Source organism: Motacilla alba, chromosome 23 (assembly GCF_015832195.1).
Source record: "Motacilla alba alba isolate MOTALB_02 chromosome 23, Motacilla_alba_V1.0_pri, whole genome shotgun sequence".
Classification (NCBI taxonomy): domain Eukaryota; kingdom Metazoa; phylum Chordata; class Aves; order Passeriformes; family Motacillidae; genus Motacilla; species Motacilla alba.
Window position 1 is genome coordinate 4,757,874 of NC_052038.1, and position 27,960 is coordinate 4,785,833.

The 27,960-nt window shown below is 45.8% G+C and overlaps 1 protein-coding gene across 2 annotated transcripts; it reads right to left on the minus strand.

The window, feature by feature from the left end:
- Positions 1-4,374: 4,374 nt before the first annotated feature.
- PTP4A2 (protein tyrosine phosphatase 4A2) lies at positions 4,375-27,634 on the minus strand. Of its 2 annotated transcripts, XM_038161043.1 has the most exons (7): positions 27,427-27,634; positions 20,170-20,707; positions 19,949-20,031; positions 16,273-16,365; positions 8,438-8,568; positions 6,861-6,935; positions 4,375-4,863 (listed from the first exon to the last, which is right to left on the minus strand). In XM_038161043.1, exons 2-7 carry the CDS (start codon positions 20,195-20,197, stop codon positions 4,755-4,757), a joined length of 519 nt encoding a protein of 172 aa, XP_038016971.1. In that variant the 5' UTR covers positions 20,198-20,707; positions 27,427-27,634; the 3' UTR covers positions 4,375-4,754. The 2 variants fall into 2 exon arrangements, with proteins under 2 accessions (XP_038016971.1, XP_038016972.1); XM_038161044.1 differs by having other exon boundaries at positions 19,949-20,707; positions 27,427-27,630.
- Between the last annotated feature and the right edge of the window lie 326 nt (positions 27,635-27,960).

Genomic DNA, 27,960 nt, shown 5'->3' on the forward strand with positions numbered 1-27,960 from the left:
CCAGCTGACCTGCTGAGCACAGCCACAGCTCGTGGGGTCACACTGCTCCCAGGACAAGGGGAACGTGGAAACCTCAGCCCCCCAGGAACACTCAGCTCCCTCGTCCCCCGGGAGCAGCAGCTGCAGCAGGACGCTCACCTGGAGCACCCCAGGAACGCGGCAGCTCTTCCCAGGGGTTACAACTCGCTGCCATCATTAAGGGACAAAAAAAATAATAAAATTTGGGAGCTGGGGTGGGTTTGGATCTGCAGAGCTTTAGTGAGGATTGAAGGGACTCCCCTGCAGGAGGAATGGGCTCCCGAAGCTGCGGCTGCTGTCCCCTCCCTCCCCACCCTGCCCAGCGAACATTCCAGGCTCCTTGGGGAAGGCAGCGGCCGCTCCAGCAGGCCGGGATGGAGCCCAGCCGCGACTGCAGAGCTCTGCGGGGAGCTCGGGGCGAGCCCTGCGGGCCCCATCCCACCCCCGGAGCCCGCCCGGGCCGCACCGGCACCGCCGCTTCCTTGGAACGGCCCGGCACATCCCTGCCTCTGCACATCCCAGATTCCCAAACTCCCTCTCTCCACGGGGGCTGCGCATCCCAGATTCCCAGATTTCCACATTCCCTCCACAGACGCTGCACATCCCAGATTCCAAAATTCCCAGAGGATGCACATCCCAGATTCCCAAATTCCCTCCTTCCACAGAGGCTGCACATTCCAGATTCCCAAATTCCCTCCTTCCACAGGGGCTGCACACCCCAAATTCCCACATTCCCCCTTCCCAGAGGGTGTCCCACATCCTGGGACCAGATTCCCTCTCTCCACAGGGGCTGCACATCCCAGATTCCCACATTCCCTCCTTCCACAGAGGCTGCACACCCCAAATTCCTACATTCCCTCCTTCCACAGAGGCTGCACATCCCAAATTCCCAGATTCCCCCTTTCCAGAGGGTGTCCCACATCCTGGGGACAGATTCCCTCCCTCCACAGAGGCTGCACATCCCAAATTCCCAAATTCCCTCCTTCCACAGAGGCTGCACACCCCAAATTCCCACATTCCCTCCTTCCACAGAGGCTGCACACCCCAAATTCCCAAATTCCCTCCTTCCACAGAGGCTGCACATCCGAAATTTCCAGATTCCCTCTTTCCAGAAGGTGTCCCAGATCCTGGGACCAGATTCCCTCTCTCCACAGAGGCTGCACATCCCGAATTCCCAAATTCCCTCCTTCCACAGAGGCTGCACATCCCAAATTCCCAGATTCCCTCTTTCCAGAGGGTGTCCCAGATCCTGGGACCAGATTCCCTCCCTCCACCATGCCAGCACATCCCAAATTCCCAGATTCCTTCCCTCCACAGGGGCTGCACATCCCAGATTCCCAAATTCCCACATTCCCTCTCTCCACAGAGGCTGCACATCCCAAATTCCCACATTCCCTCTCTCCACAGAGGCTGCACATCCCAAATTCCCACATTCCCTCTTTCCACAGAGGCTGCACATCCCAAATTCCCAGATTCCCCCTTTCCAGAGGGTGTCCCACATCCTGGGGACAGATTCCCTCCCTCCACAGAGGCTGCACATCCCGAATTCCCAAATTCCCTCCTTCCACAGAGGCTGCACATCCCAAATTCCCAGATTCCCCCTTTCCAGAGGGTGTCCCAGATCCTGGGACCAGATTCCCTCTCTCCACCATGCCAGCACATCCTCAATTCCCAGATTCCCTCCCTCCACAGACGCTGCACACCCCAAATTCCAAACGGTGGGGGAAAAAAATGATCCAGAGGAAAAAAGTGACTCCTCTGGCACAGGAATAGCTCAGCCCCAATCAAGGCCCCGCTAATTTTTCTCCTCAATAGCCTTTAATTAACAGGACATTTCACTGTTGGGCAGGGTTTTAAAAAACTCCAGACATTTGGAAAAACAAACAGGAGTTTGGTGCTAAAAAACAAAAAAAAGGTAAAAAAAGAGGAGCTGGAAGTTCCAGTCTCCCCTCCCAGGGGTTTTATTCTCTCACAGCCACCAGGGACTAAAAGTTTGTTCTGGGAGTGGGAAAAATCTGATAAATGCTGGAAATTCAAAACGCGTTTGCAAGGAGGAGATTTCCCTGATGGCAGCAGGGCAAAGCTGATCATTATCAGCGAAATCCCAGGGAAAAAAACCACCTGGAATTAATTTAAATCAATTAAACAGCTCCAATTCTGTGGAAAAAAAACAGGAAAAAAAAGCACATTAAATTAATTAAATTAAATAAATAGATCAACAGCATTCCAGCGCTGAGAAAAGAGAAAATATTGGTGTTGAGGACCCCAAAATTCCCTTTTTTACCCCAAAACAATTCCCCCATTCAGGTGCTGCCAGGTCAAGCCTTGTCCAGAGAAGTTTTGGCAGCAGCTCCTGGGAAAGGTCAGAGCTGTTCTTTGGGTTGTTTCAAGGTAAATTTCCACTTTTATTTTTTTTTTAAGAGATAAAAGAATTTTTAAAGAGATAAAAGAGGAGAATTGTTCCTTTTTCCCCCGTTAAAATCAGCTTTTTTTTCCCCCAGCAGCAATTCCAAACCACGGGGCCCAAACTCTTGGAGAGAATTAAACCAAATTAATTAAGATAACAACAATATTATTGGAGATAATTAAACCTAATTAAAGGTGATTACTGACCACGAATGAGTAAATGCATCAAGAGGCAGAGGAAAAAGAGATTTTACTGCAAGAACTTTATTGCACCACGTTCAAGTGCCGAGCCAGGAGCTGTGCCCGGGGCACAGTGACACCCCCAGCCCGTGGGGACACTGGGACAATCCGCATTTCCCCCTCTAATTAAGGCTGGATATGATAATTAGGACATCATCAATCAAGAGGGGGATGAGGGGAGCAGGGGGAAGAATGGGAAGTTCTACACGGAGCATTTAAAATCTGCTTTTTGTTGTTCAGGAGGAGTTGGGGTTTGCATCCAGTTCAGCACCCTCCCCTCTGATCTGCCTCCCAGAATTTGCCAAATTCCTTTAAAAACCAGGATACCTTTGGCTAAAAATTCCCTTTTTTCTTCGCAGAAAGCCCCTCAGGCTCTGAGGGTGGGAGGGGAAGGCGAAGGGCAGAATTGGGATTTCAGCACCGTTTCCCTCCCTCCCCAGCGCAGCACCCACCCCAAAAAACACTTCCAGCTCTCCTTGATCCACGGAAAAATCAGAATATTCCACAGGGAGGAGGGAACTCGGCACAAGCTGGAGGCAGGGACACGCCTGGGAGGGTTCGGGGAGCTCACCCGAGGGGCTTTGACAAGAACTGACATTTTCTGGCTCAATTTATAAAAGCTCTGCCAAGGCTGGAATTCCTAAAATCCATTTCTTGTGCTCTGGAAAGGCTCCTGCAGGAGTTTGGGAAAGGGAGAAATCCTGGGGAGGAGAGGCTTCACCTGCTGCAGGTACAGCCCAACAAGCTAAATTTCAAAATATCCCCAGGGAACCTGGATCCAAACCCTTCCAAGGCTGGGTATTGTGGAAAAAAAATACGGAAATTATGGGAAAAACATGGATATTATGGAAAAAAATATGGATACCGTGGAAAATTACCCAGGAAAAGGTGCTCGAGGTAACCCCTGGGGCAGCCAAAATCAAAAATGGGTCTGCAAGGAGCAGCCTGGCCAAAATTGCTCCTGAAATCCTTCAGTTTGTTCCCCAGCAGCCCAAATATCCAAATTTTTAGGGTTTGCTGATGAAACGTATCAGGATTTTGGGGTGGAATTTGGGATTCTCCCTCCCAGAAACCCCAATAAAAGAGAAGAAGGCAATCAGAGGCCCAGCTGAGGAAATTCCCCCTCACAGCAAGTGAGGCCTCCCCTCAAAATCCCAATTTCCTGGGCTCAGCAAGGCTGGGAATGTGGACAGCAGGAAAAAAATCATTTAAAAATAGGCTTTTTCATCTTTCTGACAGAGAAATTAATTTCAAATCCTTGTCTGAATGGCCCCTCGCTCACCCAGGACACTTTGGACCATCGGTCTTGTGCGGCAGGATGGATTTTCTGTCTAAAATTAACATTTCGGCCGAATTCTTTGGGAAAAATCCGAGTGACACACACAGAGAACCACACACACACTCCCCAAAAACAGATTCACCACGGGGTTTAGGAGTGAGGGTCCTGTTCCAGCCCCCCAGGAGTCAGAATTCCATGGAAAACATCCCCCAGAATCCCTGGGATGTGCCCAAAAAGGGGCTTAAGGCTGGCAGGCTGTTCCCAGGCAGCTCCTCCTCGTGTCCCTGGTTAAAAACACAAAAAAACCTCTTTTTTTTGTTTTTTTTAAAGAGTTTCAAAAGGAATTCACACCTCAGGAATTCACATTCCTGGCTGGGGGTGCTTTTCTCACCTCGAGAGAATCCTTTCTGCACAAGGCAACGCTGGGCTGCTTTTCCTTAGACATAAAGTTGACTTTATTTCTTTTCTTAAAAAGTTAAAAATACAGAAGGTTCAGAAACTGCTTTTCTCCTTTGCAGGTTGCAGCTTAAGGAGAAAACAATCCTTCACTGAAATGTTTCTCTTAATTGGCTTTATTATTATTATTATTATATTTTTCTAATTTTGGGGTTTTTTCTCTCAATCATCATCACCCTTTTTGTTTTTAAGGACAGAGGTTGAGGAGCACTGACTCCACCACTAATTTAATGACTTTTTTTTTCCTTTTTTTTTGATTCCAGATTCACATTTCCAGGTGCCAAGAGTCCAGAGAAGAGCCCCCCGCTCACTTCTGCCTTCCTTTTGAGATCAAGAGTTTGGTTTTTGTGTTTATTTATTGAACACAGCAGTGACCGTTGGCATCTTTGAAGCGTAATCTCATCTTGGGCCGGTACTTCTCCAGGTAAAGCAGCTGCTTGGAATTGAAAGCTCCCCTCCTTTTCCTAAAAAACACAAGCAAGGTGGACATCAATGGGAAAAAAAAAGCATATTTCTGCTCATTAATTCGTTATAATTAAATAATATTTAATATTTTATATTTAACAATATTAATAATATATTAAATAATAATTTTTTTATCTTTTCTCCACATTTAAACCCAGAGTAAGATCACCTCTTTAATTAGAATCAATTTACAGCCCCATCCTTGATACATTTACCTCACAAAATTCAAAATATTTGAGTTTTTCTTCACATTTAAACCCAGATTTTAAAGAGTAAGATCACCTCTTTAATTAGAATCAATTTACAGCCCCGTCCTTGACACTTTTACCTCACAAAATTCAAAATATTTGAGTTTTTCTTCACATTTAAATCTCGATTTTAAAGAGTAAGATCACCTCTTTAATTAGAATCAATTTACAGCCCCGTCCTTGACACTTTTACCTCACAAAATTCAAAATATTTGAGTTTTCTCCACATTTAAACCCAGATTTTAAAGAGTAAGATCACCTCTTTAATTAGAATCAATTTACAGCCCCGTCCTTGACACTTTTACCTCACAAAATTCAAAATATTTGAGTTTTTTCTTCACATTTAAAAGAGAGATCACCTGTTAATCCTTATTAATGAACAGCAAATTAATTATAGCCCCGGCCTAGACATTTTTACCTCAAAAATTCAAAATATTTGAGTTTTTTCTTCACATTTAAAAGAGAGATCACCTGTTAATCCTTATTAATGAGCAGCAATAATTAATTACAGTCCAGGCCTAGACACTTTTACCTCACAAAATTCAAAATATTGGAGCTTTTCTCCACATTTAAACCCAGATTTTAAAGAGTGAGATCACCTCTTTAATTGGAATCAATTTACAGCCCTGTCCTTGACACTTTTACCTCACAAAATTCAAAATATTTGAGTTTTTTCCTTTACATTTAAAAGAGAGATCACCTACTAATCCTTATTAATGAACAGCAATAATTAATTATAGCCCCGGCCTAGACATTTTTACCTCAAAAATTCAAAATATTTGAGCTTTTCTTCACATTTAAACCCAGATTTTAAGGAGAGAGATCACCTGTTAATCCTCATTGACCAGCAGCAATTTTTATAGTCCCGGCCTAGACACTTTTACCTCACAAAATTCAAAATTTTTTATCTTTTCTCCACATTTAAACCCAGATTTTAAAGAGTAAGATCACCTCTTTAATTACAATCAATTTACAGCCCCATCCTTGATACTTTTACCTCACAAAATTCAAAATATTGGAGCTTTTTCTTCACATTTAAAAGAGAGATCACCTGTTAATCCTTATTAATGAGCAGCAATAATTAATTACAGTCGCGGCCTAGACACTTTTACCTCACAAAATTCAAAATATTTGAGTTTTTTCTTCACATTTAAAAGAGAGATCACCTACTAATCCTTATTAATGAACAGCAATAATTAATTATAGCCCCGGCCTAGACACTTTTACCTCAAAAATTCAAAATATTTGAGTTTTTCTTCCCATTTAAATCTCGATTTTAAAGAGTAAGATCACCTCTTTAATTACAATCAATTTACAGCCTCATCCTTGACACTTTTACCTCACAAAATTCAAAATTTTTGAGTTTTTCTTCCCATTTAAATCTCGATTTTAAAGAGTAAGATCACCTCTTTAATTACAATCAATTTACAGCCCCGTCCTCGACACTTTTACCTCACAAAATTCAAAATATTTGAGTTTTTTCTTCACATTTAAAAGAGAGATCACCTGTTAATCCTTATTAATGAACAGCAATAATTAATTACAGTCCAGGCCTAGACACTTTTACCTCACAAAATTCAAAATATTTGAGTTTTTCTTCCCATTTAAACCCAAATTTTACTCAGATATATTTATTTTAGGATAAAACACCTAAAAAAGCCCCAAATCTCTTCCTTAACAGGCTGGGGCAGATCAAAAAGCACAGAATAAAAGATTTCTTGGGGAAAAAAAAGGGAATTTTCACTTACTGCCTTATAAACTGAACTGCATCCTCATACTTCATTCCACACTCAATGAGAGCAAGTGCCACCAGAACGGGAGCCCTGCAGGGAAAAAAATCAATATTTAAGGCAAAAATCCAGAAATAATAAAAGGAATCCTTCCAAATTCATGCAATTCCTCTCGCAAACCAGCGGCCGCTGCTTTCACGACACAAATTAATGAATAAATTAAATAATTAAAAGAAATAATTAAATAAAATGGATAAAGGAATGGATAAATGAATGGGTACATTAATGGGTACATTAATGGGTACATTAAATAATTAAAAGAAATAATTAAATAAAATGAATAAATTAATGGATACATTAATGGATACATTAATGGATAAATTAATGGATAAATTTTATAAAGAAATTTTAATAAAGAAATTTTAATAAAGAAATATTAATAAAGAAATTTAATAAAGAAATTTTATAAAGAAATTTAACAAAGAAATTTTATAAAGAAATTTAACAAAGAAATTTAACAAAGAAATTTAACAAAGAAATTTAACAAAGAAATTTAACAAAGAAATTTAACAAAGAAATTTTATAAAGGAATTTCATAAAGAAATTTCATAAAGAAATTTCATAAAGAAAGAAATTTAATGAAGAAATTTAATGAAGAAATTTTATAAAGAAATTTTATAAAGAAATTTTATAAAGAAATTTTATAAAGAAATTTTATAAAGAAATTTTATAAAGAAATTTTATAAAGAAATTTTATAAAGAAATTTTATAAAGAAATTTTATAAAGAAATTTTATAAAGAAATTTAACAAAGAAATTTAACAAAGAAATTTAACAAAGAAATTTAACAAAGGAATTTTATAAAGGAATTTTATAAAGGAATTTAACAAAGAAATTTAACAAAGGAATTTAACAAAGAAATTTAACAAAGAAATTTAACAAAGAAATTTAACAAAGAAATTTAACAAAGAAATTTTATAAAGGAATTTTATAAAGGAATTTTATAAAGGAATTTTATAAAGGAATTTTATAAAGGAATTTTATAAAGGAATTTTATAAAGGAATTTTATAAAGGAATTTTATAAAGGAATTTTATAAAGGAATTTTATAAAGGAATTTTATAAAGAAATTTTATAAAGAAATTTTACAAAGGAATTTTACAAAGGAATTTAACAAAGGAATTTTATAAAGGAATTTTATAAAGGAATTTTATAAAGAAATTTAACAAAGAAATTTTATAAAGAAATTTAACAAAGAAATTTAACAAAGGAATTTAACAAAGGAATTTAACAAAGGAATTTTATAAAGAAATTTTATAAAGAAATTTTATAAAGAAATTTTACAAAGGAATTTTACAAAGAAATTTAATAAAGAAATTTAATAAAGAAAGAAATTTAATAAAGAAAGAAATTTAATAAAGGAATTTTATAAAGAAAGAAATTTTATAAAGAAATTTAATAAAGAAATTTAACAAAGAAATTTAACAAAGAAATTTAACAAAGAAATTTAACAAAGAAATTTAACAAAGGAATTTCCTAGTAATGAATAAAATGATGACTATTCTAATGAGGTTTCGGGGCAGGGAGCAGCACGCACCTGCCCAGCCCCGCCACGCAGTGCACGGCCACGCAGCAGCCCGGCTCCTCGCGGAACTTGCTCCTCAGCAGGCTCAGCCAGTCCTCCACCACCTGGCTGGGGGGCGGCGCGCCGTCATCGAACGGCCAGTCCTGGGGGGAGAGAGCCTTCAGAGCACGGAAACCGGCACCCCGGAAAAACAGATAATAAAACCCATAGAAACTCTGCATTCTGTAAAAAAAATAGATAATAAACCCATAGAAACTCTGCATTCTGTAAAAAAAATAGATAATAAACCCATAGAAACTCTGCATTCTGTAAAAAAAATAGAATAGAACCCATAGAAACCCTGCATTCTGTAAAAAAAATAGAATAGAACCCATAGAAACTCTGCATTCTGTAAGAGAAATAGATAATAAAACCCATAGAAACTCTGCATTCTGTAAAAAAAATATATAATAAACCCATAGAAACCCTGCATTCTGTAAAAAAAATATATAATAAACCCATAGAAACCCTGCATTCTGTAAGAGAAAAATATAACATACCGCACAGAAACCCTGCATTCTGTAAAAAAAATAGAATAAAAGCCACAGAAACCCTGCATTCCGTAAAAAAATAGAATAGAACCCATAGAAACTCTGCATTCAGTAAAAAAAAATAGAATAGAACCCATAGAAACGCTGCATTCCGTAAAAAAAATAGAATAGAACCCATAGAAACCCTGCATTCAGTAAAAAAAATATATAATAAACCCATAGAAACGTGCATTCCATAAAAAAAAATATAATAAAACCCATAGAAACTCTGCATTCTGTAAAAAAAATAGAATAAAACCCACTGAAACTCTGAATTCCATAAAAAAAACAGAATAGAACCCATAGAAACTCTGAATTCCGTAAAAAAAATAGAATAGACCCATAGAAACTCTGAATTCTGTAAAAAAAAAATATAATAAAATCCACAGAAACTCTGAATTTGGTAAAAAAAATAGAATAAAATCCACAGAAACTCTGAATTCAGTAAAAAAAATATATAATAAAACCCATAGAAACGTGCATTCGGTAAAAAAAATATAATAAAACCCATAGAAATCCTGCATTCTGTAAAAAAATAGAATAGAACCCACTGAAACTCTGAATTCTGTAAAAAAAATATAATAGAACCCATAGAAACTCTGAATTCCGTAAAAAAAATATAATAAAATCCACAGAAACTCTGAATTTGGTAAAAAAATAGAATAAAATCCACAGAAACTCTGAATTCAGTAAAAAAAAGGTGCTCAAATAATGGCAGAAATTCAAATACTGGCTCAAATAACAGCAGAAATTCACTTTTTTTTGCTGTTGAAGGGGCAGCCACCATTAAATCCAGGCCATGTTTAATCAATTTCATTTATCAATAATCAAAAATTGATTATTTTTGCCGTGCAAGCAGCTTCCCACTTTTCCTGAGGACACACAGCTTTCCAGGAATTTGAGCCTCACATCTTTTCTTTCAGGCCCAAGCACAACATCCCACAGTTTGTCATTTTCGTGGATGCAGGGAGTGCTGGAGAAATGGTGTAAAGGGGGAAAAAAATCGTATTTAGTAATTATTTAATATTTTTCTTTCGGTGGTTGTGATGTGTTTTAGCAGCAAAACTCAGGGCAGGGTGCTGGATTATTCCACCAACACTGGAAATGGAAGGAAATGGCTTTAAAAAGAGCCCTCTGCCCTCATCAGGACTAAAAAAAGTCATTTCTGGAGCACTTTGAGAACAGGTTCTGATGAAATAAAATCCTCTGGAGCACACAGGAGCAGCTGCAAACCACTTTGAGATGCACTCAGCAAAGCCAGCTCAGAAATGCACTGGGAGGTGGGAGTTCAGTTCAAAAAAAAAACCCAAAAATACTGAAATTATTTTATATGGGATTAATTCACCGAGCCCGAAGAGCGCAGAGAAACCCTTTGTTAAAGGGCTGGAAAATTAAAAATATCTGGGACAAGGCAGCAGAGGGAAAGGCCGCAGGAATAAGATCAGAAATCAGAATTTGTTCTTTCTAATAAAAGGTTTTTATGGGATTTTGGGATTTTCCACTGCATCCCACGGGGCTGCTGGGTTATTTTAGGTCCGTGGCACCCCCTGTCCCGGGAACTGAAAGAGGATTTTCTGTGTTTAATTGAAATTAAATCTTTTCCTCGGTGTCCACACAACTCCTGGCCCGGATCAATCCCAGCACTGATAAAAACACAGAATAATTCTGGCATCAGGGATGGAACCACAGCAAATTCTGCAGGAAGTTTTTCCTTATTCTGAGCTCTGGGTTCCTGTTGGACAGGGAAAAAAAAGCAAATTTTGAGGTGCACGATGAGAGCAGCGATTAAAAACCAGGATTGCACCAAGGGGGAGAGGCAGGAAAGGGATTTCTGGATTTTTTCCCTTTTTTTGGACTAGCAGAGCAGCTCCAGGAGTGGCAGCCCGGGTGGGGAAGCGACAGGACTTGGAGGTGATAAGGAGTGTTTTCTGTAAAAATGCTGGAATTAGGAGCTGCCAGGAATTCCCACCTCCAGCAGGGGCATTTCCAGCTCCCTGTGCCTTCCTGGGGCACAGAGAGCAAAAAAATCAGATCAAATAAAGCAAGGAGTGAGAAAAGGACAGGGAAATATCCCCTGGATCCTGAGGATGAGCAAAGACACCTCTAGAAGTCAAAACGTGCCAAAAATTCTCTCAGAAAATAAATTTAAAAAAAGAAAATAAACCAAAAAACCTGAAGATGAACAAAGCCACCTCTGGAAGCCAAAACGTGCCAAAAATCCATTCAGAAAATAAAAATATTGAAGATGAACACAGCCACCTATGGAAGCCAAAAAGTGCCAAAAATCCTCTCAGAAAATTAAAAAAAGAAAAAAGAAAATAAACAAAAAACCTGAAGATGAACAAAGCCACCTCTGGAAGCCAAAAAGTGCCAAAAATTCTCTCAAAAAATACTGCAGATTAACACAGCCACCTCTGGAAGCCAAAACGTGCCAAAAATCCACTCAGAAAATAAAAATATTGAAGATGAACAAAGCCACCTCTGGAAGCCAAAAATCCTCTCAGAAAAAAAATGAAAATACTGAAGATGAACAAAGCCACCACAGCCCCTCAGGAAGCCAAAAAGTGCCCAAAATCCTCTCAAGAAAAGCCAACCCCTGCTGGTTTTCCCGATTTTGTGCTCCTGAAGTGCAGCAGCCCAAGGAATCCAACCCATCCCAGCCCCAGCACAGCTCATTCCCTGTTTTCTCCCTCTCTGGAGCCACGTTTCACCCACGACCCGCTGCCAGCTTTGCCAAAAATTGCCATTTTCAGGGGTTTCACCACATTTGTGACCTGGGCAGCGCTGGAACAGACATTGAATGGTGCTGAGAGAGGCACTGATCCGGCCCCGGGCTGTGGGTTTCATGCTGGATGTTATTTTTTACAGGCAAATATGAGCTCGAAATAGCGAGGTGTTATTTTCTCAGCTGGGGGCTCCTCAATCCCATTTCAGAGCAGCAAGAGGACTCTGGCTGGAAAAGGAAAAGCAGGAATTCCTGGGGAAGAGGAGCTGGGTTTATCTGCCTCCTGGAGCAGTGTCCTGAGGCTTTTTAGGATGAGGGAAATCTACAATCAGGAGATTCTGCTCCAAGGGAGAGGCTCCACACCAGGGCACAGCTGCAGCAAACCCCATTTCCCCATTTCCAGTTTTTTTTTGGTGTTTTTTTATGCAAAGCTTCCTCACAAAGCAGCTTTCGGATCAAAATCAAGGTTTTAAAGCTTCCTGAGAAGAAAAAAACCTGAATTGTTTCAGAAACACAAAGCCCAGGGCCGGGAGAAGGTGGGAATTCCATCCCAGAGCTGCCCTGGGAAGAATCTCCCCTCTGGCACAGGGAATTCTCTCCGGAGCCCCAGCTCAGCTCAGAGGGATTCCACAGCACAAATTTCCCTCCTGGAGCAGTGTCCTGAGGCTTTTTAGGATGAGGGAAATCTACAATCAGGAGATTCTGCTCCAAGGGAGAGGCTCCACACCAGGGCACAGCTGCAGCAAACCCCATTTCCCCATTTCCTTCCTCACAAAGCAGCTTTCGGGTCAAAATTGAGGTTTTAAAGCTTCCTGAGAAGCAAAAAACCTGAATTGGTTTAGAAACACAAAGCCCGGGGCCTGGAGAAGGTGGGAATTCCATCCCAGAGCTGCACTGGCACAAGGAATTCTGGCCTGCCTCTGGCACAGGGAATTCTCTCCCAAGGCCCAGCTCGGCTCAGAGGGATTCCACAGCACAAATTTCCCTCCTGGAGCAGTGTCCTGAGGCTTTTTAGGATGAGGGAAATCTACAATCAGGAGATTCTGCTCCAAGGGAGAGGCTCCACACCAGGAGCAAACCCCATTTCCAGGTTATTTTTAAGCAAAGCTTCCTCACAAAGCAGCTTTCGGGTCAAAATTGAGATTTTAAAGCTTCCTGGGAAGAAAAAAACCTGAATTGTTTCAGAAACACAAAGCCCGGGGCCTGGAGAAGATGGGAATTCCATCCCAGAGCTGCCCTGGGAAGAATCTCCCCTCTGGCACAAGGAATTCTCTCCTGAGCCCCAGCTCGGCTCAGAGGGATTCCACAGCACAAATTTCCCTCCTGGAGCAGTGTCCTGAGGCTTTTTAGGATGAGGGAAATCTACAATCAGGAGATTCTGCTCCAAGGGAGAGGCTCCACACCAGGAGCAAACCCCATTTCCAGTTTTTTTTATGCAAAGCTTCCTCACAAAGCAGCTTTCGGGTCAAAATTGAGGTTTTAAAGCTTCCTGAGAAGCAAAAAGCCTGAATTGTTTTAGAAACACAAAGCCCAGGGCCGGGAGAAGGTGGGAATTCCATCCCAGAGCTGCCCTGGGAAGAATCTCCCCTCTGGCACAGGGAATTCTCTCCGGAGCCTCAGCTCAGAGGGATTGCACAGCACAAATTTCATTTAATCCTCATGGATTTCATTTTTCTCCTCATGGAAAACTGCAGGAGTTTTCCATGTTTTTGGGGTTTTTTTTCTGCATGGAAAACTGCAGCAGTTTTCCATGGTTTTGGGGTTTTTTTTTGCATGGAAAACTGCAGCAGTTTTCCATGTTTTTGGGGTTTTTTTCTGCATGGAAAACTGCAGCAGTTTTCCATGTTTTTGGGGTTTTTTTCCTCATGGAAAACTGCAGGAGTTCTCCTGTGGAAGCCAAGTAACCTGACTGACCTGCACATGGAATTTCCACTGATGCACCACAATGACATTTTTTTTTCTCCTCATGGAAAATTGCAAGAGTTTTCCATGTTTCTGGTTTGTTTGGTTTTTTTCCTCATGGAAAACTGCAGGAGCTTTCCATGGTTTTGGGGTTTTTTTCTTCTTGGAAAACTGCAGGAGTTTTCCTGTGGAAGCCACAAAACCTGACTGACCTCCACGCAGAATTTTCACTGCCATGCCAGGATAAAATTTTCTTTTCCTTATGGAAACCTGCGTTTTTCCTGTGGAAGCCAAGAATCCTGACTGCCCTGGACCTGGAATTTCCACTGATGTGCCACAATAACTTTTTTTTTCTCCTCATGGAAAATTGCAGGAGTTTTCCATGTTTCTGGTTTGTTTTTGTTTTGTTTTGGGTTTTTTTTGCATGAAAAACTGCAGGAGTTTTCCTGTGGAAGCCACAAAACCTGACTTACCTGCACATGGAATTTTCACTGATAATCCAGGATAAAATTTTTTTCTCTTCATGGAAAACTGCATTTTTCCTGTGGAAGCCAAGAATCCTGACTGCCCTGGATGTGGAATTCTCATTGATACACCACAATGGAATTATTTTCTCCTCATGGAAAACTGCAGGAGTTTTCCATGGTTTTGAGGTTTATTTTCTGCATGGAAAACTGCAGGAGTTTTCCTGTGGAAGCCACAAAACCTGACTGACCTGCACATAGAATTTGATATACCAGAATAATTTTATTTTCTCCATGGAAAAAAAAAAAATTCCTCCTGGAAAACTGCAGGAGTTTCCCTGTGGCTGAGCCACAAAACCTGACTGACCCGCACCTGGAATTTTCATTGATAATCCAGGATAAAATTTTTTTCTCTTCATGGAAAACTGATTTTTTCCTGTGGAAGCCAAGAATGCTGACTGCCCTGGATGTGGAATTCTCATTGATACACCACAATGGAATTATTTTCTCCTCATGGAAAACTGCAGGAGTTTTCCATGGTTTTGAGGTTTATTTTCTGCATGGAAAACTGCAGGAGTTTTCCTGTGGAAGCCACAAAACCTGACTGACCTGCACATAGAATTTGATATACCAGAATAATTTTATTTTCTCCATGGAAAAAAAAAAATTCCTCATGGAAAACTGCAGGAGTTTCCCTGTGGCTGAGCCAAGAAACCTGACTGACCCGCACCTGGAATTTTCATTGATAATCCAGGATAAAATTTTCTTTTCCTCATGGAAACCTGCATTTTTCCTGTGGAAGCCAAGAATCCTGACTGCCCTGGATGTGGAATTCTCATTGATACACCACAATGGAATTATTTTCTCCTCATGGAAAGCCGCAGGAGTTTTCCTGTGGCTGAGCCACGAAAAGCCAGAGAGCTGCAGGGAGGCTGAGGTGCCATTTCTGCCCTCGCAACACCAACAAAATAAACTGATTTTATCAGTTCCTCTAATCATTCCCAAGTATTGTCTGGAAAAACACTGCCTGGGAGCTCGGGGCGAGCACACACCTCTTAAAAAAACCTCCCAGGATCACTCAGACACCATTGCACAAGGGCAGCGGGGAGCAAGCAGGGCAGGAATTCCACCTGCTGAGCTCCAGGAGCCTCAGGAGGGGAGTTTGGGATTAAATCCTTCCCTCTGAGCATGAGGAGGGGCTGGGATGGATTCCCTAGAGGATTTGGGGCTGCCCCAGGAGTGCCAGGAGGGGATTTTGGGAGGAATTCTTCCTTCTGAGGATAAGGAGGGGCTGGGATAGATTCCCTAGAGGATTTGGGGCTGCCCCAGGAGGGTCAGGATGGGAATTTGGGAGGAATTCTTCCCTCTGAGGATGAGTAGGGGCTGGGATGGATTTCCTAGATAATTTGGGGCTGCCCCAGGAGTGTCAAGAGGGGATTTTGGGATTAAATTCTTCCCTTCTGAGCGTGAGGAGGGGCTGGGACAGATTTCCCAGAGGATTTGGGGCTGCCCCAGGAGTATCAGGATGGAATTTGGGAAGAATTCTTCCCTCTGAGGATGAGGAGGGGCTGGGACGGATTTCCCAGAGGATTTGGGGCTGCCCCAGGAGCATCAGGATGGGAATTTGGGAGGAATTCTTCTCTCTGAGGATGAGTTGGGATGGATTTCCCAGAGGATTTGGGGCTGCCCCAGGATTGCCCAAGGCCAGGCTGAGTATCCTGGATAGTGGGAGTGTCCCTGGCCACGGTGTGGATGAGCTTTAAGGATTCCAACCCAGAACATCCCAGGATTGCACGGTCCTCTCCTGGCACTCTCCTGGCACAGAGATTTGTGGCACTGTGTCACCCAGAGGCTCAGAAGTGGCAGAGGAGAGGGAATCCCACCCACAGGCTGAGAAAACCAACAGCAGAGCCCAAAAATGCTGTGGCCACGGACAAGGAGCAAGCCAGGCTCCAACCACAGGGCTGAGCACCAGACATCACCAAAACAACCCCAAAAAACCAAACAGAACACCTCAACAAATCCAAACCCACACAAAAACCCCACTGAGTTTCTCAAACCCACCTTCACCTGCTGCTACATTTTTTTTTTTTTGGCCAAGCTGGACCAGCCCCAAGCACGAAGAGATTGCCCACAAGTTCCAGAGGTGAAAATTCCCATTTTTAGCCAGTTTTAAAGGCAACTCACTAGAACTTGGATTCCTTCTTTCTCGATTGGAGCTTGGTCATAAGTGGCATCACAAACTCGCACCAAGGTTGTCACCCCGTACTTCTTCAGCTCCTTGAAGGGAAAGGAAAACACCTGAGCACTGATGAAGGAGAAATCTGGTTTTATCAGCTCTAAAAATCAACACTTTCCACCTTTTCGGGGCACCAAGGTGACTCCACACGTGGAAGGAGCAAGGGATAAAATCGGTGGGGAAATTTAACAAGCGGCAGAAAAAATGAGAAACGTTTCTGAGGGGGGGGAAAAAAATTGGAATTATAAAAGTAAAATTGTAAGAGTATTAAAACAGCTGCTTAAATGCTCCGTGCAGCTTCTTCTCCTGTTTAAACAGGAGCTGGGAGTGTTTGCTGCAGGCAGTGCTGACGGTCGGAGCAGGGAGGAGCAGAGCACACAGCCCACCAGGGGATGCGCTGAAAGAGGATCCAACCAAAGCTGCTCCAGCTCGCCCTGCAGGCTCCAAAATCCCAATTCCCTCTGCTGTTTGGGGTGAATTGCACCCCGGGATGAGCAGGAATATCCACGGCAGAGAGCGCTGGAAAAGGGAGAAAATTCTCAATAGCTGGGGTGTTAGAATCCCGGATGGTGAGTTTTAAATTTTGGGGGATTTGTGGATTTTTTTAACTCATTGTTCTTGTCCAAGGAGTAAATCCTTGATGGTGAGGTGGGGGCAGGGTTGGTATCCCAAAATCGAAGCTCATCCAGGCCAAAAAATGCAGAAATTCACAAAAAAAAGAAGCCCACCAGTGAATTCTGTTCTCATATTGTGAGGAGAATGTGAGTAATAAAGAATAAAACCCTTAAATTTCCTTCCAGAGGTGAGGAGGGACTGGTCAGCAAATTCCTGAACAGGAATTTTGAGGGATTTGGGAATTTTTTTGGACTCATTGTTCTTGTCCAAGGAGTAAACCCTTGATGGCAAGGTGGGGGCAGTGTTGGTATCCCAAAATCGAAGCTCATCCAGGCCAAGAAATAATAATTTAAAAAAAATAAACCCAGTGAATTCTCTCCTGATACTGTGAGGAGAATGTGAATAATAAAGTAAAAAATCCTTCCATTTCTTTCAAGAAGGTGAGGAAGGATGGCTCAGCAAATTCCTGAACAAGATTTTGAGGGATTTGGGAATTTTTTTAACTCCTTGTTCTTGTCCAAGGAGTAAATCCTTGATGGCAAGGTGGGGGCAGTGTTGGTATCCCAAAATCGAAGCTCATCCAGGCCAAAAAATGCAGAAATTCACAAAAAAAGAAACCCACCAGTGAATTCTGTTCTCATATTGTGAGGAGAATGTGAATAGTAAAGTAAAAAATCTTTCCATTTCTTTCCAGAGATGAGGAGGGACTGGTCAGCAAATTCCTGAACAGCATTTTGAGGGATTTATGGATTTTTTTGACTCACTATTCTTGTCCAAGGAGTAAATCCTTGATGGCAAGGTGGGGGCAGTGTTGCTATCCCAAAACTGAAGCTCATCCAGGCCAAAAAATGCAGAAATTCAGATAAAAACCCCACCAGTGAATTCTGTTCTCATATTGTGAGGAGAATGTGAATAGTAAAGAAAAAAACCCTTAAATTTCCTTCCAGAGATGAGGAGGGACTGGTCAGCAAATTCCTGAACAGGAATTTTGAGGGATTTGGGAATTTTTTTAACTCATTGTTCTTGTCCAAGGAGTAAATCCTTGATGGCAAGGTGGGGGCAGGGTTGGTATCCCAAAATCGAAGCTCATCCAGGCCAAGAAATAATAATAAAAAAAAATAAACCCAGTGAATTCTCTCCTGATACTGTGAGGAGAATGTGAATAATAAAGTAAAAAATCCTTCCATTTCTTTCAAGAAGGTGAGGAAGGATGGCCCAGCAAATTCCTGAACAAGATTTTGAGGGATTTGGGAATTTTTTAACTCCTTGTTCTTGTCCAAGGAGTAAATCCTTGATGGCAAGGTGGGGGCAGGGTTGGTATCCCAAAACTGAAGCTCATCCAGGCCAAAAAATGCAGAAATTCACAAAAAAAGAAACCCACCAGTGAATTCTGTTCTCATATTGTGAGGAGAATGTGAATAATAAAGGAAAAAAAACCTTAAATTTCCTTCCAGAGGTGAGGAGGGACTGGTCAGCAAATTCCTGAACAGGAATTTTGAGGGATTTGGGAATTTTTTTGGACTCATTGTTCTTGTCCAAGGAGTAAATCCTTGATGGTGAGGTGGGGGCAGGGTTGATATCCCAAAATCGAAGCTCATCCAGGCCAAAAAATGCAGAAATTCACAAAAAAAAGAAGCCCACCAGTGAATTCTGTTCTCATATTGTGAGGAGAATGTGAGTAATAAAGAATAAAACCCTTAAATTTCCTTCCAGAGGTGAGGAGGGACTGGTCAGCAAATTCCTGAACAAGATTTTGAGGGATTTGGGAATTTTTTTAACTCATGGTTCTTGTCCAAGGAGTAAATCCTTGATGGCGAGGTGGGGGCAGTGTTGGTATCCCAAAATCGAAGCTCATCCAGGCCAAGAAATAATAATAAAAAAAAATAAACCCAGTGAATTCTCTCCTGATACTGTGAGGAGAATGTGAGTAATAAAGTAAAAAATCCTTCCATTTCTTTCAAGAAGGTGAGGAAGGATGGCTCAGCAAATTCCTGAACAAGATTTTGAGGGATTTGGGAATTTTTTAACTCCTTGTTCTTGTCCAAGGAGTAAATCTTTGATGGCAAGGTGGGGGCAGGGTTGGTATCCCAAAACTGAAGCTCATCCAGGCCAAAAAATGCAGAAATTCAGATAAAAACCCCACCAGTGAATTCTGTTCTCATATTGTGAGGAGAATGTGAATAGTAAAGAAAAAAACCCTTAAATTTGCTTCCAGAGATGAGGAGGGACTGGTCAGCAAATTCCTGAACAGGAATTTTGAGGGATTTGGGAATTTTTTTGGACTCATTGTTCTTGTCCAAGGAGTAAATCCTTGATGGCAAGGTGGGGGCAGGGTTGGTATCCCAAAATCGAAGCTCATCCAGGCCAAGAAATAATAATTAAAAAAAAATAAACCCAGTGAATTCTCTCCTGATACTGTGAGGAGAATGTGAATAATAAAGTAAAAAATCCTTCCATTTCTTTCAAGAAGGTGAGGAAGGATGGCTCAGCAAATTCCTGAACAGCATTTTGAGGGATTTGGGAATTTTTTAACTCCTTGTTCTTGTCCAAGGAGTAAATCCTTGATGGCAAGGTGGGGGCAGTGTTGGTATCCCAAAACTGAAGCTCATCCAGGCCAAAAAATGCAGAAATTCACAAAAAAAGAAACCCACCAGTGAATTCTGTTCTCATATTGTGAGGAGAATGTGAATAATAAAGTAAAAAATCCTTCCATTTCTTTCCAGAGGTGAGGAGGGACTGGTCAGCAAATTCCTGAACAGGAATTTTGAGGGATTTGGGAATTTTTTTAACTCATTGTTCTTGTCCAAGGAGTAAACCCTTGATGGCAAGGTGGGGGCAGGGTTGGTATCCCAAAATAACACCCCAGTGAATTCTGTTCTCATATTGTGAGGAGAATGTGAGTAATAAAGAATAAAAAACCTTAAATTTCCTTCCAGAGGTGAGGAGGGACTGGTCAGCAAATTCCTGGCCAGGATTTTGAGGGAGTTGGGAATTTTTTGGACTCCTTACCTCGATGAACTTGCTGAGGGTTGCATTGGTTGGGTTGTGAGTGATCAGGAAACGTAGATTTTCATAAGTAATTTCCACGGGGGCTGGACGGTTCATAATGGCAAAAAAAACCAAAACGCGTGAGGGGCCAAAAAAAAAAAGGAAAAAAAAACCAAAAAAAAAGAAAAAAAAATCAAAATAAAGGCGGCGAAACAAAACAAAACAAAACAAAAATCAATGACCTTGGAAACGTTTCACAGCAGAAAACATCCAAAAGATCACTAATAGGCCTGGGATGGATCAGAGCTCGCTGGGATGGGTTTGTTCCTCGGGGATTTCGCTCCTGGGAAAAGCAGGTTGATTCCAAACCCTCGGGTGCTGGCGGGGTGCTTTCCTTCAGGCTCCCAAAGTCCCCCCACGGGCAGCCTGTCCTACATGGAGGCACCGCTGAGGGAGGCCGGGGCTCCTCTGGCTGCTGCTGGGGCTGAGCCGGGCCGCAGGCGGTGCCGGGAACGCGCTGCCAGCGCCGGGAGCAATCCCATAAACCTGAGCCGGGAATCCGCTGCCGGGGCCGGGAGCAATCCCATAAATCTGAGCCGGGAATCCGCTGCCGGGGCCGGGAGCAATCCCATAAATCTGAGCCGGGGCCTGCTGCCTTCCCGGAGGGCGAGGGACGCGCCGGGATCACTCGGCGGCCAGGGCGCCGTGCTGGGCCTGGCAGAAATCTGCCCTGACGCTCAGAATCGCCATAAAGGTGCCAAGGAGCCTCCGACAGAACACCTGGAATGGGAACGGGAGAGGGGTTGGGAGGGTGTGACAGCAGGGATACCCCACAGAAACTCAATTGTAAAATAATCATTAGAAAATAAATAATAATAATAATGGAAACACCTGGAATGGGAACGGGAGAAGGGTTGGGGAGGATGTGACAGCAGGGATACCCCACAGAAAGTCATTTAAATAATCATTAAGAAATAAATAATAATCAATAATGGAAACACCTGGAATGGGAACAGGAGAAGGGTTGGGAGGGTGTGACAGGAGGGATATCCCACAGAAACTCATTAGAAAAACCCAATAATGGAAACACCTGGAATGGGAACAGGAGAAGGGTTGGGGAGGATGTGACAGCAGGGATACCCCACAGAAAGTCATTTAAATAATCATTAAAAAAACCCCAATAAATCAAAGCTCTGAGAGGCCTAACCATAAATAAATAAATAAATAATAATAATAAATAATAATAAATAATAATATTAAAATAATGGAAACACCTGGAATGGGAAACAGGAGAAGGGTTGGGGAGGATGTGACAGCAGGGATACCCCCACAGAAACTCATTTAAAAAACCCAATAAATCAAAGTTCTGAGAGATCTAATCATAAATAATAATAAATAATAATAAACAATAATAACAATAAATAATGATAATAAATAATAATAATAACCATGGAAACACCTGGAATGGGAACAGGAGAAGGGTTGGGGAGGATGTGACAGGAGGGATATCCCACAGAAACTCATTTAAATAATCATTAAAAAATAAATAATAATCAATAATGGAAACACCTGGAATGGGGAACAGGAAGAGAAAGGAACTCCTGCCTCGACAGGAGCTGGAGACGGCTCCAAACAGTTCAGGATCCCTGAATGTGAGGCTCCAGCAGAGCCGGGGGAAGGAGCAGCCAGGAATGAGAGGAGAGGAGCTCCCAGCTCCAGCCCAGGACAGAGAGGAGCAGCTCCAAGAGCTGCAGCCCGCAGGGACGGCAGGGATTGCAGAACAGGATCCCCTGGGAAGGCCCCCGGGATCCCCTTTCCAAGCCCCGGGGATGCACAGACTCCTGCTCATTCGGGGTGCACAGCACTCCTCATTTGGGGGTGCACAGACTCCTGCTCATTCGGGGTGCACAGCACTCCTCACTCGGGGTGCACAGCACTCCCCATTTGGGGGTGCACAGACTCCTGCTCATCTGGGGGTGCACAGACTCCTGCTCGTTCGGGGTGCACAGCACTCCTCATTTGGGGTGCACAGCACTCCTCATTCGGGGTGCACAGACTCCTGCTCATTTGGGGTGCACAGCACTCCTGCTCATTTGGGGTGCACAGCACTCCTCATTTGGGGTGCACAGCACTCCTGCTCGCTCGGGGTGCACAGCACTCCTGCTCGCTCGGGGGTGCACAGCACTCCTGCTCATTGGGGGTGCACAGCACTCCTCATTCGGGGTGCACAGACTCCTGCTCATTTGGGGTGCACAGACTCCTGCTCATTTGGGGTGCACAGCACTCCTGCTCATTTGGGGTGCACAGCACTCCTGCTCATTTGGGGTGCACAGACTCCTGCTCTTTGGGGGTGCACAGCACTCCTGCTCTTTGGGGGTGCACAGCACTCCTGCTCGTTCCTCACAACTCAGAGGATCCTCGGGAGGGCCTCAGGCAATCCCAAACATTCTGTTCCTCTCAGGAGGACCCACGTGGAATGCAGGAGCTGCCGGGTTTTCCTTTTCTGTGAAAGCTCTGGGATTTGCACGCCACTGGATCCCATCAGATTCCCACCCCGCCTCAGGAGTTTGGCTTTTCCTGCCACTCTGCCCGTGCCAGGTTTTACTTCCCCTTCCTGAAAATTCCCCTCCCGGTGCCAACACCGCCAAAATGTTTCACCTGCAACATTTTCCACGTGCGAGAAGCCAGAGACCTCCAAAAGGAGCCTGAAAACCTAAACCACAAATCAGCCAGAAGCAAAAAAAAAAAAAAACCCAAAAAATCTTTTCTAAAATCTCCTCTGAAGGAGAAAAGCCCTGGAATTAAATTGTTCTGGATGAACTCCTGGCTGAAGGAAGCTTGCTCAGACTGACACGTGCCTGGAGAGGGGTGAGGTCCAAAAATGTCACCGTTCCACCCTCCCAGTCCCTCCCAGTCCGGGTGACTCACTGGTTTCCTCTGCAGCAGATACGGATCTGCCCCAGCAGGAACAAGAAACCCTCAAAGCAGCCTGGAGTGGCAAGTGACACGTCAGGAAATGGTGACAACTGTCACCTGCCCGAGGGGAGGACAGGCCCGAGGGAAAGCTGCCAAAGCTGGGCTGCCACCCCCGAACAGGGAACATCAGCCTGGGAACGCTGGCAAGCAGCTGGGCACGGCCACAGTTCCTCCAGGGAGTGCTGCATCCTCTCTTCACGCTCTTCCCTGCTCTGAGCCTGGGATTATTCCTTAAAAAAACACCTTCCCCACCCGCCCCCGAAGTTTTTAAAGGACACGTTTGAATGGTATTTGCATTCTGTGCCCAAAAAGCTGAAAGTTGCTAAAAGTGTTTGAAGTTAAAGTTGCTGGAAGTGTTTGAAGTCAAAAGCAAAAAGCTCTGCTAAAAAAAAAAAAATAAAAATTAAAACTTGAGCTACAAAATCCTGTTTAAACCACGGAACGATCTTCAAGCGAAATCAAAAATTACTTTCAGAAATTTGTTTGCGACATCAAGAAGTCTTTGCTGAAAATCAGAAGGCTGAGCTGGGCTTTGAAAACGAGGTCCTGCCTGATCAACAGCTCAGCCTAAACACCCTCACCCAAAATATCAAACCCAACAGCAAAAGCCATTAACGAGACGAGCAGGACTTGAAAGCAGCTTCAGAAATCAGCCAGGAAACTCAGGAGCTGCAGAGCTGAGTCACTTGCAGCTCCTCATCTCGCTGATCCCAGCTTCCATCCACCTCTGCTGGGAAACCGCCCCAGTCTGGGGCCGGGGAGTTAAAGGGGCTGACAGTGAGCCTGGCGCTGACTGATAAATGTCACTGATAAATGTCACTGATAAATGTCACCGCCCGGCCACAGAGCCCCGATTGTTCCCAGGCACGGCCCGGCCTCGGGGGCACGGCTCGGCTCCAGAGCGGAGAGAAACAAGGGGCAACAAAAAGCTGCAAGGACCAGCGGAGCCAAGAGAGCTGGGGAAGGGCACTGCACGCTGCCCGAGCCCCCACAGAGCTGGGAGGTGACACCAGGCTCACTGCAAAGGCACCTGACAGAGCCAAGAGAGCCAAGAGAGCTGGGGAAGGACACTGCACGCTGCCCGAGCCCCCACAAAGCTGAGATGGCACCAGGCTCACTGCAAAGGCACCTGATAGAGCCAAGAGCTGGGGAAGGGCACTGCACACTCACCGAGCCCCCACAGCCCCCACAGAGCTGGGAGGTGACACCAGGCTCACTGCAAAGGCACCTGACAGAGCCAAGAGCTGGGGAAGGGCACTGCACACTCACCGAGCCCCCACAGCCCCCACAGAGCTGGGAGGTGACACCAGGCTCACTGCAAAGGCACCTGACAGCTCTTATTCAGGAGGTGCTCCAGCTCAGCTGCCCCAAAAAGAGCCAGCTCCAAGGCTCGGGGCAGATTTCCAAGGTTTGCAGGAGCTGCTCTGGATCTCCAGCTGCCGAGGGAGCCCCCAGGCAGCCACGGCACGCAGCTGCTCTGGCCCTGCAGGAGCAGCACTGGAAATGGCTTTTCCCTCCCAAAATCCACCCCACAGACACCATCTGCAATCACGGCGGGGCTCGGGGGGATTAAAGCACCCCCAGCTGCCCCGGGTGACTCCAGGCTGGCCCTGGGCACTTCCAGGCATGGGAATTCCCTTCTATCCCTCATGACCTCACAGGGAATTCTTCCCTCTCCTCCAGCTCTGTGGCAGTGTGAAACCATTCCCTGTCCCCCTGTCCCCCTGTGGAGCCATTCCCTGTCCCCCTGTTCTCCTGTGGCAGTGTGGAGCCATTCCCTGTCCCCTGTCCCCCTGTGGCAGTGTGGAGCCATTCCCTGTCCCCTGTCCCCCTGTGGCAGTGTGGAGCCGTTCCCTGTCCCCTGTCCCCCTGTGGCAGTGTGGAGCCATTCCCTGTCCCCTGTCCCCCTGTGGCAGTGTGGAGCCATTCCCTGTCCCCTGTCCCCCTGTGAAGCCATTCCCTGTCCCCCTGTGGAGCCATTCCCTGTCCCCTGGCTCTCCTGTGGCAGTGTGGAGCCATTCCCTGTCCCCTGTCCCCCTGTGGCAGTGTGAAGCCATTCCCTGTCCCCTGTCCCCCTGTGGCAGTGTGGAGCCATTCCCTGTCCCCCTGTCCCCCTGTGAAGCCATTCCCTGTCCCCCTGTCCCCCTGTGGCAGTGTGGAGCCATTCCCTGTCCCCCTGTGGCAGTGTGAAGCCGTTCCCTGTCCCCCTGTGAAGCCATTCCCTGTCCCCTGTCCCCCTGTGGCAGTGTGGAGCCATTCCCTGTCCCCTGTCCCCCTGTGGCAGTGTGGAGCCATTCCCTGCCTCCGCAGGGAACAGCCCCGCAATTCCAGAGGGGCCAAAGTCCAGGGAGCAGCCTGAGCTCTGCCCCGGGAAAGCTGCGAGCACGGCACTCAGCTCAGGAAGAGGAGGATGGATCCCTGCAGGGAATTCAGCCTGGAATCACTCGCTGACGTTCATGAGGTGTTTTTAAAAAAATAAAATTAAAAATCACAACTAGACCCTGAGTAAGACCCACATTCCTGGCTGTGCATCCTCACTCCTACCTGAACTCCAGCTGGGCTGATTAAATCCGATTAAATTCTACGTGTTGAGTCAGAGGAGACAGAGTTTTCTGGCTGCTGCTAGTGGTGGGTTTCTCTTTTTTTAATTCTTTTTTTTTCCCCTCTCCTTTAACTCCTAACTGCAGTTCTGAGTCAGACCCTGCCTGGTTCGTTCGGGGAGTTTCGAGGCCAGTTTCCATTTATACAGGAGCTTTTCAAAGCCAAACCTCTGCCTTCCTCCTCCTCCTCCTCGCCCCGAAACCGGCGAGCAGAGCACGCACTGCCCCGGGAGAAAATGCAGATGGTGACTAATCACACCCAGGAGCCACCACGAGACCGAGAGAAACCACTTCCAGCGCTTCCCCACAGCCTCACCTGGGCTCCAAATCCCCCAAATCCCAAAGCTCGGCTCCTTTTAATCCCACAGCACCGCCCCGAGCTGGCATTCCTCAGAAATCCGCCCCTCCCTGGCTCAGGCCTTCCCGCGGGTCACTGGCCACGCCAGGACTGCTCCCGAGGCGCTGCTCGTCCCAGAACCCATCGGCTCCCCCCTGTGCCAGCCCCAAATCCCACAGGGCAGCCCTTTATCCGGACGAACCGGCCCCACAGCCCTGCCCCCACTGCCACCCCAGGAAAACCACCACATCCTGGACACCCTTCCTTTCCTGCCTGAGAAGTGTCACCCCCCAGCTCCTGCCAGCCCTAAACGCAAAAAAAAACCCTTTACAGAGCACCTCGAGGCTTCCCTTTGCCACCCCAAAATAATCCCCAGCTTTTATCAACCTCGTCCCTCACCCGCACAGGAATCAGTAACAGCCCTCCCCTCAAAACAGTGCTCCAAATGTGCCCCAACACCAGGAGCAATTTCCCAAAAAACCAGGGGCAATTCCCCAAAAAAACAGGCGCAAATCCCCCCCAAAACCAGGTGCAAATTCCCCCCAAAAATCAGGTGCAAATTCCCCCTCAAAAACCAAGTACAAATTCCCCCAAAAACCAGGTGCAATTCCCCCCAAAGCCAGGTACAACCTCCTCAAAAACCAGGTACCAATTCCCCCCAAAAACCAGGTGCAAACTCCCCCCAAAACCAGGTGCAAACTCCCCCCAAAACCAAGTACAAATTCCGCCCAAAAACAAGGAACAAATTCCCCCCAAAAACCAGGTGCAAATTCACCCCAAAACCAAGTAAAAGCCCCCCTCAAAAACCAGGTGCAAATTCCCCCCCAAAGACAGATACAACCCCCCCCAAAGCCAGGTACAAACTCCGAATTCAACCCTCCTGCAGCCTCCCTGTCCCCCCCCGTTTGAATCCCCCAGGAAATGCCCCCCCCCTTCCTGACCATCCCCCCAAAAGCGGCTGCAAGGAGGGGAGTTTGGGGACCCCCACAAGGCTGGGGTGGGCACTGAGCCCCCCACATCCCACAGGTGAGGGAGGACCCCCCCAAAGCAGCCCTGCAGGGACAAGGGACCCCCAAAGCTGCAGGTCAGGGCCACTGTCCCCAGCCACCCCCGGGGACCCCCAGAGCAGCCCCCCAAGCTCAGGAGGGACCCCACAGGTGGGAGCTGCCCCCAAAGCCCCCCTCGCACGCAGGGAGCCCTCAAAGCCCCCCAGGGGTCCCCCAAACAAACCCCACAGGCCGGGAATTTCCTCCACAACAGGAAGGACTCCCCGAAGCAGCCCCTGGGCCCAGGCGGAGCCTCGTGGACCCCAAATCCCCGTCCGAACGAGCCCTTCAACCCTCAAGGCCACCCCAAACCAACGCCTCAGCCTCCTGCAACCCTCAGACCCCCCCAAACTGTCCCCCAGAGCACACAACCCCTCCAAACCACCCGCAAGGGCCTGAGGAGACTCTCCAGGCCACAGAGGCCCCCTCAGAGCAGGGAATCCCCTCCAAACGGGCCGAGCACCGCCGGGATTCCCCCCCTGCCCCAGCTCCCGGGGCGGCGGCTCCAGCCTGCCCCGCTCCCCCGGGCTGCCCCCTCACCGTGGGCATTGAGCGGGCCGGGGGCCGGGCGCGGTCGGGCAGGGTCGCGGGCGGGCGGCGGGGCCCGTGACGGGGCTGGGGCTGCGCTGGGCCCGGTCCGGCCGGAGACACCGAGAGCCCGCGCGCCGCCACACGGCTCCTCGCGCACAGGCCGCGGCCCCCCCTCCCGCCCGCGGCCCCGTGGTACGGCCCGCCCCTCACACCCACGGCCGGCACAGTGGTACGGTCCGCCCACGCGCGCGCCCGCCCCGGGGCAGCGCGCTGGGCGCGTCCATTCCAGGCGTGGAGGGGGGGGGGGAAGAGCCGGGGATGGAGGGCTGCGCGTGGAGTTCGCAGCACCTTCCAGCGTTTGGAGTGGCCTCCAGGGAAACCAGAGGGGGATCCTTCGTCACGATTGCAGTGGCAAGACAGGGAACAATAGAGGTTAGGTGTGAGGAGGAAATTCCTCTCTGTGAGCGTGGCGAGGCACTGGCACAGGCTGTGGAATGCCCCGAGGCGGAATTGTTCGAAGCCGGGTCAGATAATACCTTGAGC